The sequence below is a fragment of the Caretta caretta genome, chromosome 2 (assembly GCF_965140235.1).
Source record: "Caretta caretta isolate rCarCar2 chromosome 2, rCarCar1.hap1, whole genome shotgun sequence".
Taxonomy (NCBI): Eukaryota; Metazoa; Chordata; order Testudines; family Cheloniidae; genus Caretta; species Caretta caretta.
The window spans coordinates 68,234,155-68,253,932 of record NC_134207.1 but is presented as its reverse complement, the minus strand read 5'-3'; the positions used below and the strand labels follow the sequence as shown (position 1 = coordinate 68,253,932).

General features: G+C 43.6%; 1 protein-coding gene across 2 annotated transcripts in view; it reads right to left on the bottom strand.

The window, feature by feature from the left end:
• LOC125632471 (epidermal retinol dehydrogenase 2-like) overlaps positions 1 to 13,225 on the bottom strand; it is a 33,886-nt gene extending 20,661 nt beyond the window's left edge. Inside the window, exons 1-3 of one of the 2 annotated variants that reach the window (XM_048840720.2) lie at positions 13,154 to 13,225; positions 9,752 to 10,109; positions 626 to 757 (exon numbers count right to left, since the gene is read on the bottom strand). In XM_048840720.2, coding sequence (XP_048696677.1) covers positions 626 to 757; positions 9,752 to 10,081 — 462 coding nt within the window. In that variant the 5' untranslated portion in view covers positions 10,082 to 10,109; positions 13,154 to 13,225. Of the gene's footprint in view, positions 1 to 625; positions 758 to 9,751; positions 10,110 to 12,589; positions 12,665 to 13,153 lie in introns of those variants that run through there. The other variant, XM_075125203.1, reaches the window with a different exon arrangement.
• Positions 13,226 to 19,778: the final 6,553 nt, after the last annotated feature.

Below are 19,778 nucleotides of genomic sequence, written 5' to 3'. Positions count from 1 at the left end.
TCTCTATTAACCATTGAAAAGTGCTTTCAGACCCTAAGAATAAAGGATCTGTACAAATACTGGCTGTTGAGGACAGATGGTACCAGAAAAAAAATACCCCAGAATTTTATTTGAAATCTATGGAAAGCAAAGGAAAATACCAGTTACAGATGTGCAGTCCTGCATACTGGTGTAGGAAGTGTAGTTTAAATATATAACGGCTTGTGTTTTATGAAAGGTGAGAATAGGAAAAGAGACAAAAAAAAAATAGAATTCTATCATCACTAACTGCAGTCACAGCTATTATAGAGAGATTCTGTTTCTTGACTTAGCAATACAAAGCCTTTAGATGTACACCAAAGAGCACTGTCAGATTTTGCTTTTAACGTCAGTGCACATCATTTTTTGTGAGGACAGTTTGGGTGCCTGCTCCTAGTCAATTCATACCTCATAGAGGAGCAGAGCTTGCAAGCTAGTACTTTTTCAGCCTGGCATTTGTCACAAGTTGAACCAAAACCAAATATTGCTCCATTTCTAAAGGGAATTTCTGAATACTAGACAACCTAAGTTGCACACATTTTGCTCACTTCTGAAGAAGTTGGGTGCTAGCACACTTTCACAGTTATCCATGGAAAAAATATATTACCCAGAACTGGGCCATGATGTTCACCCTTATAGTTTTCTCCATATCAGCATCTGGAAGGTCAAGAAACGTCTTCACATTTGCTATGCCTGCATCATTGATTAGGATATTAACATCCCCAACTTCTTTTCTAACCTGAAAGGAAAGAAGGGAAAACCAAGCTATTATATGATATTCATGCTTTATGTTTATAAAAACATATAGTGATCTGTTCTATGTACTTCCTGAATATTTGCCATTATTATTTATTACCAATACTGTGGAAGCAGACCACATTTGATAGGTGTTTTACAAACACGGAGAAAGACAGTCCCTTGTCTTGAAGAGTTTACACTCTCAGAGGATTACTGTCAGATTCACACATGACTTTTCAATTCGTGTACATGCCTAGAAAGGAGTTAATGGAATTGAGGATATTTTATCAACCAACTTCTAACACTTGAGTATGAAAAAACTCTTCAAGGAACAGATTTCTGCCTGTAGTTTAAGGGTGTGATTTCTAAAGTGTTGCACACTAACTGGCCCATGTAAACCCTGCTGGTGAGAACTAAGCACTACATTAATGTGCAGTAGGGAATGTATAATTTGTTTCAGCAGGGTCTACATGGGCCAGTTAGTGCATAACATGTTAGTACACTTTAGAAATTACACCCCTTTAGCACACATTGTTGCACATGTAGACAAGCCCTAAGTCTGTGCTTTTAAGAATAATCCATACTCATAGGAACGCAGAATATTCAAGGTGCTTGATCCCATAATGTTTAGCTGGTAGAGTCAATGTGTTGGAAATTTCATATGGACCTGGAATAATTTCAGTATATTAGTTTACCTGGTAATGTGTACTATGTGCATATGATTATTCTTATATTCCATTTTAAAAAACGACAACAAAACAAACAACATCGTTACTAGCATTGGATGAAATTTTTCAGATGAGTAGTTTATTCATAAAAAAATGCAGTTTTGGGTGGACCCAAACTATTTCCAAATTTGTGTCAAGTTCACCAAATAGTTTCAACTGAGCTGAAAGAGTCTCAATGTTTTGATAATGTTGAAACAAAATGTTTAGTTTTGACCTGGAAAAAATGCTTTTGATTTTTTGGCATTTTGACAAAAGCAAAGCACGGACAAATTAGCTAGAAAAGGAGGTGCTTCCCTTATAAGCTTTAGCCTAGCAGTTAGGCCACTCACCTAGGATGTGGGAAATCTGGCTGCAATTCCACACCCTGCATGATGTGTTGAAGGGATCTGCACTTGGGTCTCCCACATTGCATAATCATTGGGCGATGGGGCTTTCTTAATCTCACCTGTTGAAGTTGTTCCACTTTGGCCACGTCTAGACTACAGACCTATATAACTATGTTGCTCAGGGGTCTGAAAAATCCACACCTTTGAGAAATGTTGTTATACTGACCTAACCCCCCATGTAGACAGTGCTATATTGATAAGAGTGCTTCTCCCCTTGACATACCTACTGCCTAGGGTGACCAGACAGCAAATGTGAAAAATCGGGACAGGGTATGGGGGGTAATAGGAGCCTATATAAAAAAAAGACCCAAAAATCGGGACTGTCCCTATAAAATCGGGACATCTGGTCACCCTACTACTGCCTCTCAGGGAGGGGGATTAACTATTCTGACAGGAGTAGCTTTCTTGTCAGTGTAGTAGCATCTCCACTAAAGTGCTACAGTGGTGCAGCTGCACTTGAAGGAAAGCCCTTAGTATCAATAATTAAATAGTCATGGAGCACTGACTTCAACTTGGGTCTCCCACATCTTAGGTGACTGTCCTAAGTACCAGGCTATAGAGTCATACTCACTCACTTTCCCTGGCCCAATGACTATCCATTGTCATTCACAGTATCGAGTGTCAGTCACAGTCATATAAAAGTGTTTGGGCTAGGGAATGAGACTGAGAATGACTCTATAGCATGGTAGTTACGGCACTTACGTAGGATATGGGAGACCCAAATTGAAGTCCTTGCTCAATGACTATTTAGTGGAAAAGTGGAAAAGCTTCAACAGAAGAGACTGAGAAAGCCCCACACCAGAAAAGTCCAGTGGCTAGGCACTCTCCTGTAGTGCTGGAAACCCAAGTTCAAATCTCTTCTCCACATCAGAAGCAGGGAAACAAACACAGGTCTTCCGTGTGAGTGCTTTAACCACAGGTCTAAAACTTATAAAGGGAGACACCACTATCATCTCCTCATCCAGCTTTGAATACTTTGCTTTTGTCAAAATGCCTGCAAATCATAATGGATTTTTTGGGTCAAAATGAAACAAAACATTTCAATGTGACCCAAACGTGTCAACTCTTTTTAATGTTTTGATTTGCTGAAAAGTGTCATTTGACAAAAACATTTTTTTTTCAGAATTGCCAGCAAACCAAAAAATACATTATTCACTCAACTCCACTCACTACATTCAGGAGTCCGTTAGAAAATGCTAATGTTAAGATTGCGTATACCAGCTTAACTGCCACTTTTGTATATGCTTTCTCAAGAGAAATAGAGTATATGGAAATTCAGACTTCATATTAGTTTTTAAATTGTATTCTTAAATGGTTTGATCTTGATAGGTTTTAAAGTAACTTCAAGATGAAGATTCCAGAAGATAAGTTGTCTGACGTACAGCCCAGTTTCAAAATAGAAAGATTACCGTAAATTGTCTTGTTTGCAAGAAGAATGATGCCACTGATCCTTAGTTGTTTAACCTTATTTTTAATTTTGTGAAGGATGAATGTTAAGTGACTGATTGAAATAGATTGTAGCAACAATCAGCTAATTTTATAGGACTTTTGTTGAACTTTTCATAACCTGGTGATTCCATATCATCATAAGACCTTTTCACCTAAATAAGACCATGTCAGCTTCCTCAAAAGTAGTCTTGTGTTCTGGGTTTTTTTGGAGGAGTGGGGGAAGCATGGGGGAAGGACACAGTCTAACATTATCTGTGGTATGTGAAACACTGAATATTTTTTAAATTGCTGATTTAAGTGGGACTTTCCCCAATATAGATGCTAGCTCAGGCTAACCTAATTTAAACCTGATTGAACCAAGTTTCATGGCTCTAAGGTAGGTCTCGCACCCTATGTTTATGACAGCCTTAGAGACAGGCACTGCAAGGCAAAGTAAGCAAAGTTTGCAAATCATAAGAATCAAGGGTAAGGCTGAGAAGCCTTTACCTTTTGGGTCAACAAGCCACCTGAGGGAAGACTGATGTTCCTGAATCCTCAAGACCCAGCCACCTTGGGGAGAAGAAGTCAAGACATCAACGAACAGGCCATGCCAGCCTTTGACCAGTCTCGCTACAAGAAGGTTTGCTAGCAAGAAGCGCTGTGCCAGTAACATCATCGTCTGGTTCCTTGACGGCATACTCTATGAGAGAGACAGAGTGGATGAGGTAGTGTTTTTAAATGGACCAACGTCTGTGGGTGGAAGAGACAAGCTTTTGAGCTGCACAGAGATCTTCACCAGAAAAAGAGCCTTGTGCAGTTCAAAAGCTTGTCTTTTCCACCAACAGAAGTTGGTCCATTAAAAGACATGATCTTACCCACCTCGTCGCTCTCATATCCTGGGACCAACATGGCTACAACAATGCTGCATACTCTATGAAAGTCCAGAAGACTACAAAGGTTTAAGAGCTCACAACACCTTTGTTATCTTAAGTATCTTAGTTTTCCTTTTTTCCTGTTTTTGTCTTTTGCATTTATTAGCTGGTAGAGATCCCAGCTTTTTTTTTTTTTTTAACATTCTTTCATTTTAGAGTGTGAAAGTGTGGCTGTGTGCATGCACCTGGTGTATAAATACCCCAAAAGTCTAAACAGAGACGACACCAGAAAGTAAGTTCTTCAGGTCTAAACAGCCCTAAAAGTTGTCTCATAAAACCATTCATTGAAGTGTGTTCTGTGTTTTAATGTCCTGGCTTACATTGGCTTGAAATTGTATTCTGTAATTTCTGGTAAGCAAGTGTTCTCAAACTTCTGCTTATGAAGAGTGTTCTGTTAAAGTCTGTACTATAATGTCTCTTTTGGGGCGTGGAAGGAGGAAAGCGTTAGCCACCCCATAGCAACAGAATTCTAAAAAGAAATCTTTACAATTGACTTTGAGGATGTGGTTCAGACAAATAAAAAATTAGTTTCAGTATTAAGATTCCAACAGGTACCAAGTTGTAAATTTGACTAAAGTTGGTAAAATTCTTTAGTTGGGATTTATAACCAAATAGACAGCCACATTCTTAATCAATCCTTAGAAATTCTAGAAAGTTTTTATTTGTACTTAGTTAAATCCTCTGATTAATTGATTATTTCATTTTATTCCAAGCATCTTCTTATTGTACGTGGAGCTTGCCAAACCAATTTGCAGCAGCCCTCATCAGTGAAGTGCAGAACCGTCAGACCACCATCAAATCCAGTCATCAGTGATGTGTGACGTTGTCTGTCTTTAGACACAGCCACATGTGGGATCCTCTCATTGGCCTCAGGTGTGAAGGCTGGCTGCACATTGACCCTGGCTTATTGAAAATTGGTTCAGAAGGCCCCATGAGCAGAATGGCAAATCAAAGCCAGATACACACATGGTTAAGTCAGTTGTAAGAGACTGGTTTCTGACATCAATGGCAGACCATTCTTCATTCCACATTGACATCACAGAGAAAGTAGTGTCAAGTAGGACCACAACAGGTGTCTCAACAATATGCACACTCTTGGGAGGTTGAAGAGGTCTGTAAAGTGATTGGTTGTGAAGATCAGTGCAAACCCAAGCCTTTCTGTATTTAGCATCCTCACAATGGATGCGAGGAGGAGGATGTTACTTAACACAGTAAGCCATGGTACTGGGGCTGGTCAAATTGTCCCAGTTACGATGTGCATGGTTGAGAGTAGTTGTGTATCAACCCAACTTGATGTGAGACGAATGGAGCCGACTGTGTTTCATGGCATTTCTCGGTCTGAAAGGATGAATCCCGCACTGCTCTCTACTATTGTGATCACTGTTATGAACACACTGTGGATGGTCATGCAGTATATCAGGAGCTCCCACTCTGAACAGGAATCAGAGTTGCCTGACTTGCTGTGTGCCATGGAAAGAAACACCAGATTACTTCTGGCATTCACGGAGCAGCAGAACATGGCGGACCGTCGCTTCTGGGCTCGGGAAACAAGCACTGAGTGGTGGGACTGCATCATTGTGCATGTCTGGGATAACGAGTAGTGGCTGCAGAACTTTTGGATGCGGAAAGCCACCTTCCAGGAACTGAATGTGGAGCTTGCCCCAGCACTGCGGTGCAAGGACACCAAAACGAGAGCTGCCCTCTTGCTAGAGAAGGGCATGACGATCATTTTGTGGAAGCTGGCAACTCCAGACTACTACTGGTCAGTCACAAATCAGTTTGGAGTCACGAAGTCGACCATTGGGGCTGTGTTAACGTAAATGTGCGGGGCCATTAATTGCATCTGGCTATGAATGACTGCAACTCTTGGCAATGTGCGTGAAATAGTGGATGGCTTTGCGGCAATGGGATTCCCTAACTCCGGAGGGGCGATAGATGGCACACACATTCCAATTCCAGCCCTGGACCATCTTGCAACGGAATACATCAATAGAAAGGGGTACTTGTCTATGGTGTGGCAGGCAATTGTGGATCACCATTGGCGTTTCACTGACATTAACGCGGGGTGGTCCGAGAAGGAGCATGATGCTCGAATCTTCAAGAACACTGGCCTGTACAGAAAGCTCCAAGCAGGGACTTTCTTTCCAGACCAGAAGATTCCAGTGGGAGATGTTGAAAGGACATAGTGATCCCAGGAGACCCAGCGTACCCCTTACTTCCATGGCTCATGAAGCCTTACACAGGAAAACTGGACAGCAGCAAGGAGCACTTCAACAATAGGCTGAACAGGTGCAGAATGACTGTGGAACGTGCCTTTGGCAGATTAAAAGTGCGCTGCCGCTGCCTTTATGGCAGGTTAGGGCTAAATGAGGAAAACATTTCTATGGTCATAGCAACCTTCTGCACGCTCCATAATAGTTGAGAGGCTAAGGATGAAAAGTTCCCCCAGGGGTGGAGCGCAGAGGTGGATTGCCTTGCTGCTGAATTGAGCAGCCAGATACCAGGGCTACTAGAAGGGCACAATCGGGGCTATTCAAATCAGGCTGGTGTTGGAGGCAACATTTTGATAAGGTGCCACAAGTACTCCTTTTCTTTTTGCGAATACAGACTAACACGGCTGTTACTCTGAAACCTGTCATTTTGATAATGAACACCAGTAATGTGTCTTTCTATACAGCACTCTGCCATGCTCTGTTAACTTGCAGCCTTGCATGAAATTGTGATGATTCCTAACTGGGATTTGTAGTCAGCAAATGATCAAACAGCCACTATGTATTACGATCACTAGCAACCACACGTGTAGAAGACAAATAAAGATTGGTTATCTTTCAGAGAGTTTCTTTTTATTAAATACCAATTAACAACACACACAAAAGGCTTGGTTGGAAGGGAGATGACAATTCAGGGCAGTGTAGGCTCTCATAGCTGTGTGTAAGTCCGCTGTCACTTTGGAAGCTGTCCGAAGGGGTGGAGTGAATGGGGTACTGAGACGTTCCGGGAAGTTGCAAAGAATATGTGGGAGGAGTTTGGAGAGCATGGGAAGCAGTTCTGTATTGGCTGCAGGTGGGGTGAGCACACATGTGTTTGGCCTGGAGCTTGATTAGGGACTTCTCTGTTTGATCCTCTATCACTTTTATCATCTACGCCTGGCCCTTTATGTTGCGCTCCTCACTCTCCTTTCTGTCCTGCCTTTCTATTTTAAATTTTTCCTTCAGGGTCTCTCTCTACTCCCTGCATTCTCCTTTTTCGGCCTCTGAGGATTGGAGCACTTCTTGGAACATGTCCTCCTTGCTCCGCCTTGGTTGCTTCCTTATCTGGCAGAGGTGCTCTGCCAGTGTACAGTGGGTTCCCCTGAAGTCCACATCTGCAGAAGCACAAGAAACAATATACAGAAGCATGACAGTTAGTTCATGCACAGCATTGAATCATTACAGTAAAATACACCTCTTAACATATGAATCACTTTCCCACTGTCCCTTGGCAAGCACACATCTTGGCAAACACCTTACACATGGTGAGTTCGGCCTGGGTGGGAGTTGGGCATTCAAGATGGAGCAAAGGGTCTACGTGTTTTTTTAAGGGGATCAGTGCATGCAACTAGGGACAATATTGTAAATTCCGCATGAGAGCAACTTCAGACCCAGGCCCTAAGCTGCTTGCCTGCGTGCCACTTTGGTACCTGCACAAGAGATTGCCGATTGGCGTAGGAAAATTTCCTACAATGGGGGAAGGAACAAAGCAGTTCTGCCAAGGAACCTTCGGCAGAGGATTGTCAAGTGCCTCCAGGAAAGTTTCCAAGAGATCTCTCTGGAAGATTCCCGTGAAATCTCAGTGTGCATTAACACATTGTTCTGCCGCGCTGCTTAGCTGCACAGGGGAATGTGGAGCACACTCAAACACAGCTAGTCTTGTATGTTTCTATCCTTTCGCCCACTTCTAGATTATACAGAGCAAAGGACAGCTCTACCACACATAACTGAGCAGCATCAACTCAAAAACATCACTTACCAGGGCTCTCCTCTCCTGCATCATGCACGCCAGAGATGGACTGCTGGGACTGGCTAGATCCCTCTGGAATGGAAAAGAGGTCCTGACTTGCCATGCCACTGGACGACCCTGTTGTGTTCTCCACGTTGTCCTCCAACTCAACCTCCTCATGCACAACTTCATCCTTGGGGTTGAGTCCACTGTCCACTGCCTCCAGCCCATCCTAAGTATCCATGGGGCTCTTGGTGGTGGAGGTGTGGTCGCCACCAGGGATAGCATCCAGCTCCTTAGAGAAGTGGCAGGTCTTTGGTGCAGCATCAGAGTGATGGGTTGCCTCCCTGGCCTTCTGGTACACCTGCCTCAGCTCCTTTATCTTCGCACAGCACTGCTGCATAGCCCTTATCCAACAAGCCATGAGAAATCTGATTGTAGGTACCGAAGTTCCTATGGCTAGAGTGGAGCTGGCACTGCACAGCCTCCTCTTCCCACAGTGCCAGCAGATCCAACAACTCAGGTGTGGTCCAAGAGTGAAAGCATTGGCTGCATGGAGCTCTCATGGTCAGCTGGGCAGATGCAATGTGAGCTCTCCACACTGAGCAAACAGGAAGTGGAATTTCAAAAATTCCTGGGACTTTGAAAGGGGCAGGGCAGAAACCTGTATACCTGGGTGCAGGGCAGCGGAGTTCAAACTCTGGACCAGAGTTTCAGGATGGGCATTGTGGGACACCTCCTGGAGGCCATTTACAGTGACATAACCAAGGAGCCCTCTCAATATAACTTTGCCACAGAAAGCTCTACGCCTCTCATCGAGGTAGTTTTATTTTGTTGGCAAAGCAGGAGAGTTACATGGGAAGAAGGAACATTGCAGTGTGTACACCTCCACTGTTTTGTCAATGAAACCTGACTTTTGTCGACAAAACTGTGTAGTGTAGATAAAGCTTTAGTTTACTTAAGATAGGGCAGCAGAGCAGCAAAAGTTAAGTTTGTAGTGAGGTTCTATTATGTCTTATTTTCCAGCTTAGGCTGAGTGAAGAATAAGTCAAACTGTACATCAGGAAAACTAGGATGAGACCCTCCTAGTTGCTTTTTTGAAATGGTTAGATCCCAAGACATCCTTATTTAACTATAATTCACTGATCACATGGACAAATAGCAGAAAAATCTCTTTACTCTGTTTTACTGTTTCTCAGTAACATTTGCAAATTTTGAGTCTCAGCAATGAACATGTGAAGTCAACTACTATCATATGCTTTACCATGGTTTTGATCTGAAGCAACTAATTACCTTTAGAGGGAAAACTCACAGTATTTCAGTCTCCACAGTACATTAGATCAAACCCAATTATTTTATTACAAAAAATAGATTAAGCTCCATTTAAAATACCTTCAATTTTTTTGTTAAATTGCAATAAATGGACATAAGTGGTAAGTCCTCTTTATCAAACATTACTGCTTCTAAAACTAATGATTTGAAAGAGATATCTTTTAATCAGATACAATATTATACTGGAAACAAAAACAACGTAAAATATTACCTGATCTGCCACTCTGTAGACTTCTTCCCTATTGCTGCAGTCACACTTGTAGGCATAAACTCCTTTGGCTCCATTTTCTTTGGCCAGTTTAGTCGTCTCTTTGTTACCTTCTTCATCAATGTCCCAGAAAACCAGGGTAGCCCCAAGACGAGCAAAATTTAAGGCAATCTGCCTTCCAATCCCATTTGCAGCTCCTGTAATAAGCACTATTTCACCAGCAACATTCTTTTTACATGGAGGACAAATTAACAGAACGAAAGCCTCAAAGTAGTAATATCCTAATAAAATCAGGAATTCAAGGGTCTCCAAGATGCTGTTTAACTTGCACATGATTTTTCAGATACGAAGGATAATTTTTCTGATTAAAAAGATAAAACAAAAATGCTGCATTGAAACTTCAGAGATATTAGGGTTAAAAAAAAAAGAATTAGCTTGTACCCTAAGGATCTAGTTAGTTAATAGGTCACAATTCTTTTCTGCAAAAATGCATTTTATCGCTAGATATATTTATTGTATTTTCCTAGGGAGTCATGGAATAGTGCCAGCTGTTAAAGACTGCTTAGGCCAGAGGAGCAAGATCCCACAAGTCTCCTATTCACTTCGTTTTAACACTCCATTTTCCATTGGCTGTAATATCATTTTATATACATATGTGGGCTTTTGTATACACACATTTTGTGTAATTGTTCACATTTCTGCCAAAAAATAGATTGTTTTCGTAGTAGTTTGTTTAAAAGGAGTAGTTTGTTTAAATGGAGTGAAAACCACCAAAACACTCAGACTGCATTAACCTCAGAAGATAGACTGCTAAAAAAGTTTCCTTCTCCCAAGAGAAAATGTGAATCACAGTTTCAAAGCACAGGAGATAATGATTTGTTCAAACACTGCAAATTTTCCATTGATATTACTATTTGTATTTTCATGGTACCCAGGAGCCCTAGATTTAAAAATCACACCCAGTGTTTTATATTATGGTAAAGTGCACCAATGCTCCTAAGCAGCATAGAATTACAATCTTACAATTTTATTATGACAGCACATCATTTTGTTTCCTTTACATTGTTCTCTACTGTACATATCTATTGTGTCTTTAAATTGTAGGCTCTTAATTCTAGGGACCTGTTATAAATTTGGTACATTTCACTTCTGAAGTTGCTGTATGTAAAAAGCCAGTTCTATGTAGTTAGTTTGTGATAAAACTATCTTGGATTTTTGTAGTTACTTTGAACAAATGGGTGAAATCTCATCCTCTCCAGCATCACTCAAGATGTGATGAAAAATGATGTTTGTCAAGTGGAACAAAGCAGCAAATAAGTTTTTTTCCCCCCATAGATGACAAGGCCAGAAAGGATCATCATAATATCATGATCTTCTAATTTGACCTGCATAAGACAAGCCCTATCTTACCCAGCAATTACTGCACCCAGCAGATAATTTCTGTTTGAATGATAGCATATGTTTTTAAAAAAATATCCCATCAAGATTTAAAGACTCAGTGATCAAGAATCCACCCAGTCCCTAGGTAAATTATTCCAATAGTTAATTACCCTTACTGTAAAAACCTGTGCATTATTTTAATGGGAATTATGAACTAAGAAAAAATCACTTGTCTCTGTCCTTTTAAATCCAGTTAAAAAGCTCAGTATAGCAAGCTATGAGATATTGTGACATTATAAAAAGGAGTACTAACAATACTTTTTTAAAACCATCAAGACCTAAACAGTGACAACATATATAAGAAAAGTACAGTATTGAGTCTCCTCTTTCTTCTATCTGTTGCAGTGGCCGTTAAATACGTACAACAGTTTTTGTGAATAATTTTCAACCCTCCAAGGTTTATGCGGATTTTGTTACCAATGTTGTAATGACAGGCAGAGGATCTATATCAAAAATAAAGGAGTACTTGTGGCACCTTAGAGACTAACCAATTTATTTGAGCATGAGCTTTCGTGAGCTACAGAAGTGAGCTGTAGCTCACAAAAGCTCATGCTCAAATAAATTGGTTAGTCTCTAAGGTGCCACAAGTACTCCTTTTCTTTTTGCGAATACAGACTAACAGGGCTGTTACTCTGAAACATATCAAAAATAGTAGTCCAAAGCTAGATCTAAGGGGACTGCCCGCTATTATACCTAAGGCTAAAAGCACTTTTCAGATTTTGCCTTTCTAAGACCTGTACTTTATGGGGTGGGAGAGGGGGACGGAAGATCTCCCTTGTACAAGGCAGCGCTGCACACCATTCTAAGGTACCACTGAAAGGTACACTGTGTTTATTAGTCCCCTGCACACTTTTAACTGTCTTCTGACAGAATCGCAGCTGAGGTAGCTATTGTACTTCCCAGAGCCTGCAGCCGATTTTCCTCCCAGCCCAGGAGATCCCACAAAGCACACGTTTGCGGGCACGCGCCCATTGGGCACCAACAGCATGCACAACTGTAAAGCACTGGAAAGATCAAGTTTTCCTGCCCCCTCCTTTAAGATCCGCTGCGGACAAGTCCCCAGAGCCCGCTCCTCCGCCCACCCCCCTGACAGACGGGAGGGGCTGATTTCCCCCCGCCCGCGTTTAGTCTCCCCTCCGCGGGCGCGCTCAGCAGCGGCAGGAGCCCCGGCGGGCGGCTCCCCCCGCGTGCCCTGCCCCGCGCGCCGCGCCCCGGGCTCCCGCCATCCCGGGAGGCGCAGCGAGCCGGCGCGGCTGCGAGCGGGGGGACACGCCTGCCCCGAAGCGGCGGCGCAGCGCCACTGGGAGAGCCGCCGCCGCCGCCGCCGCCTGGCTCCGGACGGCTCGAGGGGACCCGGCCCCGCCCCGCCCCGCAGACCGCGTAGCTCCGCTCCCCACTCACCGCGCGGACAGCTCCCTGCGGCGCGCGGGCTCCGCATAGTGCCGGGCGCCGCGCGCGCCAGCGGGGTAAATAGCTCCCCGGCCCCCGCCACGCCGCCCTCAAGCGGCCGCCCCGCCCGGGCCCGCTGCCCGCCAGCAGCCGTGACCCAGCGGGGCCGCCTGGCCAGGGATTGCAGCCCGCAGCGGCCGGGGGGCACCCAGGGGCCCGCGGCAGAGAGCAGGGGCGGGTGGGGGCTGGAAGGGGGGGCAGTTTCCCCTGTGCTCCCCTTCCCCCAACTATCTCCCGCAGTTGGGGTGGGGGTGGTTCTAAAGCCAGGCGGGCGAGTCAGTGGCCACTTTGGGTGAGTCTGCACCGCAGTTTAAGCGGAGGGTTAGTGGGACTTGAGTCAGCGCTGACCTGTGGTAGGGAGCCCTGGTCTCAGGGTGACCAAAGATCCCAGTATTAGAGGCTTTGTCTTATATAGGCAATTATTATTCCCTTCCCCTGCCCTGAAAAAAAAGTCTATACACTTGCTATCTGGTCACCCTACCTGGGCTTAAGCATCTACATTGTATTTTAACCTACCTTAACACTTTTCCAACTTGTGCTCAAACCTAAGGCTCTGGTGTCCATACTGCAATGCCCAGATGTGAGTCAAAGTAACCATATCCCAGTGTCTCTAGTGCCTCCTCCCCCGAATATGGCTGCTCTAGCCCTAGGTGTGCAGTGAACTGTAGAAACAGCTCACTGCTTGCCCTGCACATTACCAGGAAGTAGCTTGCTTTGCAAAAGGCTTGTTCGGTTCGTTCGGGCAGCAGACCAAGGAGACTCTCTGACAGTGAGCTTGCATATCAGTGATCAGAAGCGACTGGGTTAATGCTGACCTGAGCTGCTGCTGTTTGCAAAGGGTGACATCTGTTTTAAATAGAGTGGATTGAATATTGTTGGGATAAAGAGGACTAAGAAACTTGTCCCATGGAATTTTGGGATACTTCTGACTGACTGCTGGGGCCTGAGTCAGGTGGGGCTGCATCTACAGTGCAAAGCAATAAGGCTTGGACCGTGCATCATGGCTTACCTTGAGCTCGGAGCCTCAGCCCTGCAGGGTTCTGGGACCTTGGGTTCGAGTTCTGGGTGAGTGTAATTGCAGTGTAGACAGAAGGGGGGTTAGGCTTGAGCCTGGAATCAAGCATGGGCTTATGTTGCAGTGTAGACATACTCTGAGGAGGCAGCTGTGTGCCTGGCCTTTGTCGCAGGTGGCTGCATAGTGCCTGAAAAGAGTAGCAATGAGAGGGCTCCTCAGCAAGGGGCCGGAGCCCTAGGGTCATCAGCGTCTTGCTGCCATTAGAAAGTTACAGCGGGCTAGGCGGTGGCTCTGAGGAGTTGTATTAGCCAACACTGTGCTACCCCCAGCGGTGCACTTAAGGCAGACAGGATCAAGGCATTGCCCCTACCCTCGTCCCATCCTCCACACTGCTCTGCAAAGAGGCATCCCTGAGCTGAGGTGCGGAGTCCTCCTATGCTATCTTGCTGCATCAGGGCTCCCATGGGAGCGGTATGGTGCACAGACATCTCACTGGGATGGACGAAGCCTCCTGAGTCAATAGATGCACTCTACTAAACTGCCGAGGGGGCTCTGCCCTTAATCCCCGGATGGAGAGGAGGCCTTGGGGTGAGTGGAGTAGGGCTGGAGAACAAGTATGCCTCACACTCACTGCACAGTAAGAGCTCCTGTGCTGTGGGTCTGGGCCAGGCTGTCCTCTCGAGGTGCTGCGACCTGGTGCATGGGGCTGCAGTGCCATTCACGTGTGGCTCAGTGATGCTGGAGGGCCTTCTGGGCCAAACCTGAGTGGTGCTGTGACCCTGTGTGCCTGGTCCCAATGCTTAGAGAGGGGAGCCCTGCCCATCCCCACAGGACAGGAGTCACTGCTGCAGGTTGAGCGTGTCACAGGCTTGCTCTCCTGACCAGGTTATTGGCAAAGGGTATAGTTTTGTAGTGGGGCAGTGAGCAAATCTGGCATCCTTTGCCAGTGCACCCAGTTATTACTTTTCCACATGAATCTGCCAACAAGGTTGTTATACTTAATCCGATGAGAAGGATGCCATTGTTCATTACATGGAGTGGCTGCCTGCAATAAGTTGTGAACCCTGAGTTTGCTTAATTTCTTCAGCATTTGTGATGACCTGTGCCTTGCAGTTGCATTATATAATATTGTCTGGAGACTTCCTGTGTCCTTTCAGAGTGAGTCTGGCTGCTGGAGCTACGAGTGAGCACTTTGGAGCCCTCTCTAATGCAGTGTGAGCTCTGGTGTACTGGTTACCGGCCTGTCCATCTTGGTACATGATAGGAGGCCCGACTTTCTGTAACAAGGCTGCCTGCTGCCACAATGAGTGAGTACAGTGTACCTACACATCACCCAGCTCTGAGTCAAGTCAGAATAGAGAGTAGCCGCTTGCAAATGTATTTATTTGTTGATTTGTATTACTATAGTACCTAGGGGCCCTACCATGGTTCAGGATGCTACCGCATTACGCCCTGTACAAGCACAGAACAAAAACGTGGTTCCTGTTTTAAGGGGCCTACAATTTAAATATAAAACAAGAAACATAGATACAGACAGACCAGGGAGAACACGGAAAAAATAAGGTGATATTGGTCAGCATGTCAGGCAGTGGTATCAGCACACCCGCAGCTTAACCAGTGCCAATTTTTTATAGGCATCACAGCAACGGAGAGTTTTCAGGAGGGTTTTGAAGGAGTGTAATGAGTTAGTTTTGTGGATGTTTATGGGCAGCACTTCCCAAGCACGTGGGGCAGCATGGGAGAAAATATGAAGATGTTGGTTTGAAAATTTAACAAGTGGGCAGTGGAAGCTGGCATCATGTGCTGATTGGAGGTGAGAATCGACAGTTTGGTAGTGAATGAGAGACGATAGGTAAGGTGGAGACTATGAAGAGACCTGAAAGTCATTATAAGGAGTTTGTATTAGATGTATTAGAGAAGGAGGAGCCAATGGAGGGATTCAAAGGGAAGGTTGATATGGTCAAAGTGATGGGCTAGGAAAATGATCTTTGCAGCAGCATTCTGAATGGATATGAGTAGGGCAAGACTACATTTGTTAAAGCTAGAGAGAAGGATATTGCACTAATTGAGACTGGAGAAGATGAGAGCTTGGATGATAATTTTAGCTGTGTGGATGGATCGCAAAGGCTGTATTTTAGAGGGATTATTCAGAAAGAATTAGCAAGTTTTAAAAAGAGCCTGGCTGTGAGGCCATCGAGAGAGGTCCAAGTCAAAGATGACACCCTGGTTGCACCTTGGGGAAGCCAAGACTGAGGGTGCCCAGGAGAGCTTGGAAAGTACATGTTTGTATTCTGAACACCATAGCAGTGAGAGTAGAGTCTCATTTTTGCATCACAGGAGGACAGAACTTGGAAGAATACCACTATCATCCTCTCCCCCACTTTGATCCCTGTCGTACAGCTTGTCCCCATGCAACAGAACTAAATTGCGTCCCCTGCATTCAGATCTGCAGGGGAGAGGGAACCATATATTTTTAAAAAAGGAGGGAAAATGCCTGTCACAATTGACACAATGTGGTTCAAGGTCAATCATGGAGAGATCTGTAAAGTAACTATTACAGTTGAACTTGCTAAACACAATAAAGGGTATGTTAATGGTTTCGCAACACTGAAAAATACATCTAAAGCAAAGCAACTAGCTTACTCTTGTTTCAGGTCTTTAAGGAGACACCCATAGCAGTCAGTTTTCCTTCAATCCTAATTAAAACTATTCCTTTTTGCTTAGTAATTATGTGAATGCTTCTATGACATTTAATTTAATCTAGCATTTTACATACCTTGCCTTAGACAGTAGTCCTTTTAAAACTAGTTTCATTCACTTTAATTAATATTTGTATGCAAGAAGATCAAACATATGATGGATAGACCCACCTAAACGTCTCCCATTTTACTGTGTATAACATTAGTCACTTCTGTCCACACATGTACTTCCTGCCTATTTACCTCATGATCATTTTAACAGCTTCCATGGTATAAATTAATGTTTACACCTTTTGTGTTTATTTAAAGAGGTAAGTAAGGTTATTGTGATGTTGCACTCCATGTGTTTTATGGAGATATGCTTATGAGTGTAAATATGATGTAAATGGAATATGCTTTATGCAAAAGGTCTCTTGTAAGGTATCATAACAAAGGTTATAACCTACTGAATATATTCCTCCTATTTGTATGCATGTATCTTTCTTGTATCTGAAGCTAGAAAGATGAAGTATAACTCTGAGGTCCTATTGTAATTATGCAAAGTGTGGGCCATAAATGGTGGTTTAGAATCTTGATGGCTCCCATTGACTAGGACGAATGGTTGTAAATGGCTCTGTTTACCTGCAAGCCATCCTGTGTACGTGTAGGCCAGCCCGTGGGTAATGAAGAATGAGGTCTGATATGACCTGATATACCATGTCACCTGATACTGGAATCCATCTTAAACCTGGTGCTTTTCCATTTAGAAGGAGGGGTGAGGACCCATAGAGACAAAGGATTCCCTCCTTGTGCCAAAGCTATAAAAGGGGGTGAGCAGGACAAGGGGGGGGTCCCAGTCATGTGAAAGCCCCTGCGTAACACCTAAGACATCTGCTGGAACTAACAAGGACTGTACCAGGGGGAAAGGATTGGGCCCAGACTAGGAAGGCATCTAGTCTGTGAAAGAAGCTTATTGGAACATCTCTGAGGGTGAGATATTACCTGTAATGAATTTCTTAATGTATTAGGCTTAGACTTGTGTGTTGTGTTTTATTTTGCTTGGTGGCTTACTTGGTTCTGTCTGTTATTACTTGAAACCTCTTAAATCCTACTTTTTATACTTAATAAAATCACTTTTGTTTGTTATTAAACCCAGAGTAAGTGATTAATATGTGGGGGAGAAAACAGCTGTGCATATCTCTGTATCAGTGTTATAGAGGGCAGACAATTTATGAGTTTACACTGTATAAGCTTTATACAGAGTAAAACGGATTTATTTGGGGTTTGGATCCCATTGGGAGCTGGGTGTCTGGGTGCTGGAGATAAGTAACTGGTTGACCTGTTTTCAGTTAAGTCTGCAGCTTCAGGGGCATGGACCAGACCCTGGGTCTGGGTTGTACCAGGCTACCGTGTCTGGCTCGGCAAGACAGGGTTCTGGAGTCCCAAGCTGGCAGGGAAAACAGGCTCAGAGGTGGTTTCAGCATGTCAGGTGACAGTCCCAAGGGGATCTCTGTGACCGAACCCGTCACAGTTATTTCGATCTCTAGATTTCCATTTTTGAATAAAAGTGTTCTGGTCCCCTACACAGTCACGAGGAAGGCCACAGAGGGAGTGGATTTTTTAAAAAGTGCTAAAATTAAGTTGAATTCCATAATATGCTTTTTCTATGCAGTATCATTAGATATTTTTCATTTCAAACATTTAAATAAAATAGGTTTTAATGTAATTGAAGTTTGAAAATGTAAGGGCAAATTCTGCTCTGTAAGCACTGATAGCATATTGCATAGGGGGTATTTAATTAGATTTATAAGTAACTACTGTACATTCCACCTACCTCCTATCTGCTTATTGTGGCAGAAGGCAGGCATGTCTTTTGTATTCTAGTCAGGTTCCTTATACTTTGCTCATCACAATAGCATCTCAGCACCTTCCAGCAGTGCACTAAGCAATGTTACTGCACATCTATCACATGTTGTGTCATCTCTTAACCTCTCCACAGAGAATGAAGTATGTGCAGTGGAGGTTTCTTTTAATGTAAATATACCTGTTGCTGTGTATTTATGTAAGAGAAGGCACGGTCAAAGAAATGCACCTTACATTTGGAGTGGAAAGTGGTGAGGTTTGTGATGGTCCTTAATTCCTGGGTCTTGGATCATCTCCGGAGAAAGTCTGTCTCCCACACAGCCAAGCTTTACTCTTATAGTAGAGAGTTCTGTTAATGTTCCTGTGGCAGAAAAAACACCACAGCAGCCCAACGCTGTAGCATTTAATTTCAGAAAGGGGATCTACACAAAAATGAGGAGGTTAGTTAAACAGAAATTAAAGGCTACAGTGCCAAAAGTGAAATCTCTGCAAGCTGCATGGAAACTTTTTAAAGACACCATAATAGAGGCTCAACTTAAATGTATACCCAAAATTAAAAAACACAGTAAGAGAACCAAAAAAGAGCCACCGTGGCTAAATAACAAAGTAAAAGAAGCAGTGAGAGGCAAAAAGGCATCCTTTAAAAAGTGGAAGTTAAATCCTAGTGAGAAAAATAGAAAGGAGCATAAACACTGGCAAATGAAAAGTAAAATTACAATTAGGAAGGCCAAAAAAGAATTTGAGGAACAGTTAACCAAAGACTCAAAAAGTAATAGCAATTTTTTTTAAGTACATCAGAAGCAGGAAGCCTGCTAAACAACCAGTGGGGCCACGGGACGATTGAGGTGCTAAAGGAGCACTCAAGGACGATAAGGCCATTGTGGAGAAACTAAATGAATTCTTTGTGTCGGTCTTCATGGCTGAGAATGTGAGGGAGATTCCCAAACCTGAGCCATTCTTTTTAGGTGACAGATCTGAGGAACTGTCCCAGATTGAGGTATCATTAGAGGAGGTTTTGGAACAAATTGATAAACAGCAACAAGTCACCAGGACCAAATGGTATTCACCCAAGAGTTCTGAAGGAACTCAAATGTGAAATTGCAAAATTACTAACTGTAGTCTGTAACCTATCATTTAAATCAGCTTCTGTACCAGATGACTGGAGGATAGATAATGTGACGCCAATTTTTAAAAAGGGCTCCAGAGGGGATCCCAGCAATTACAGGCCTGTAAGCTGGACTTCAGTACCAGGCAAACTTGTTGAAACTATAATAAAGAACAATATTGTCAGATGTAGATGAAGATAATTTGTTGAGGAAGAGTCAACATGGTTTTAATAAAGGGAAACCATGTCTCACTAATCTACTAGAATTCTTTGAGTGGGTCAACAAGCATGTGGACCAAGGGGATGCAGTGGATATAGTGTACTTAGATTTTCAGAAAGCCTTTGACAGGGTTCCTCACCAAGGGCTCTTATGCAAAGTAAGCTGCCACAGGATAAGAGGGAAGGTACTCTCATGGATTGGTAATTGGTTAAAAGATAGGAAACAAAGGGTAGGTATAAATCAGTGGTTCCCAAACTAGG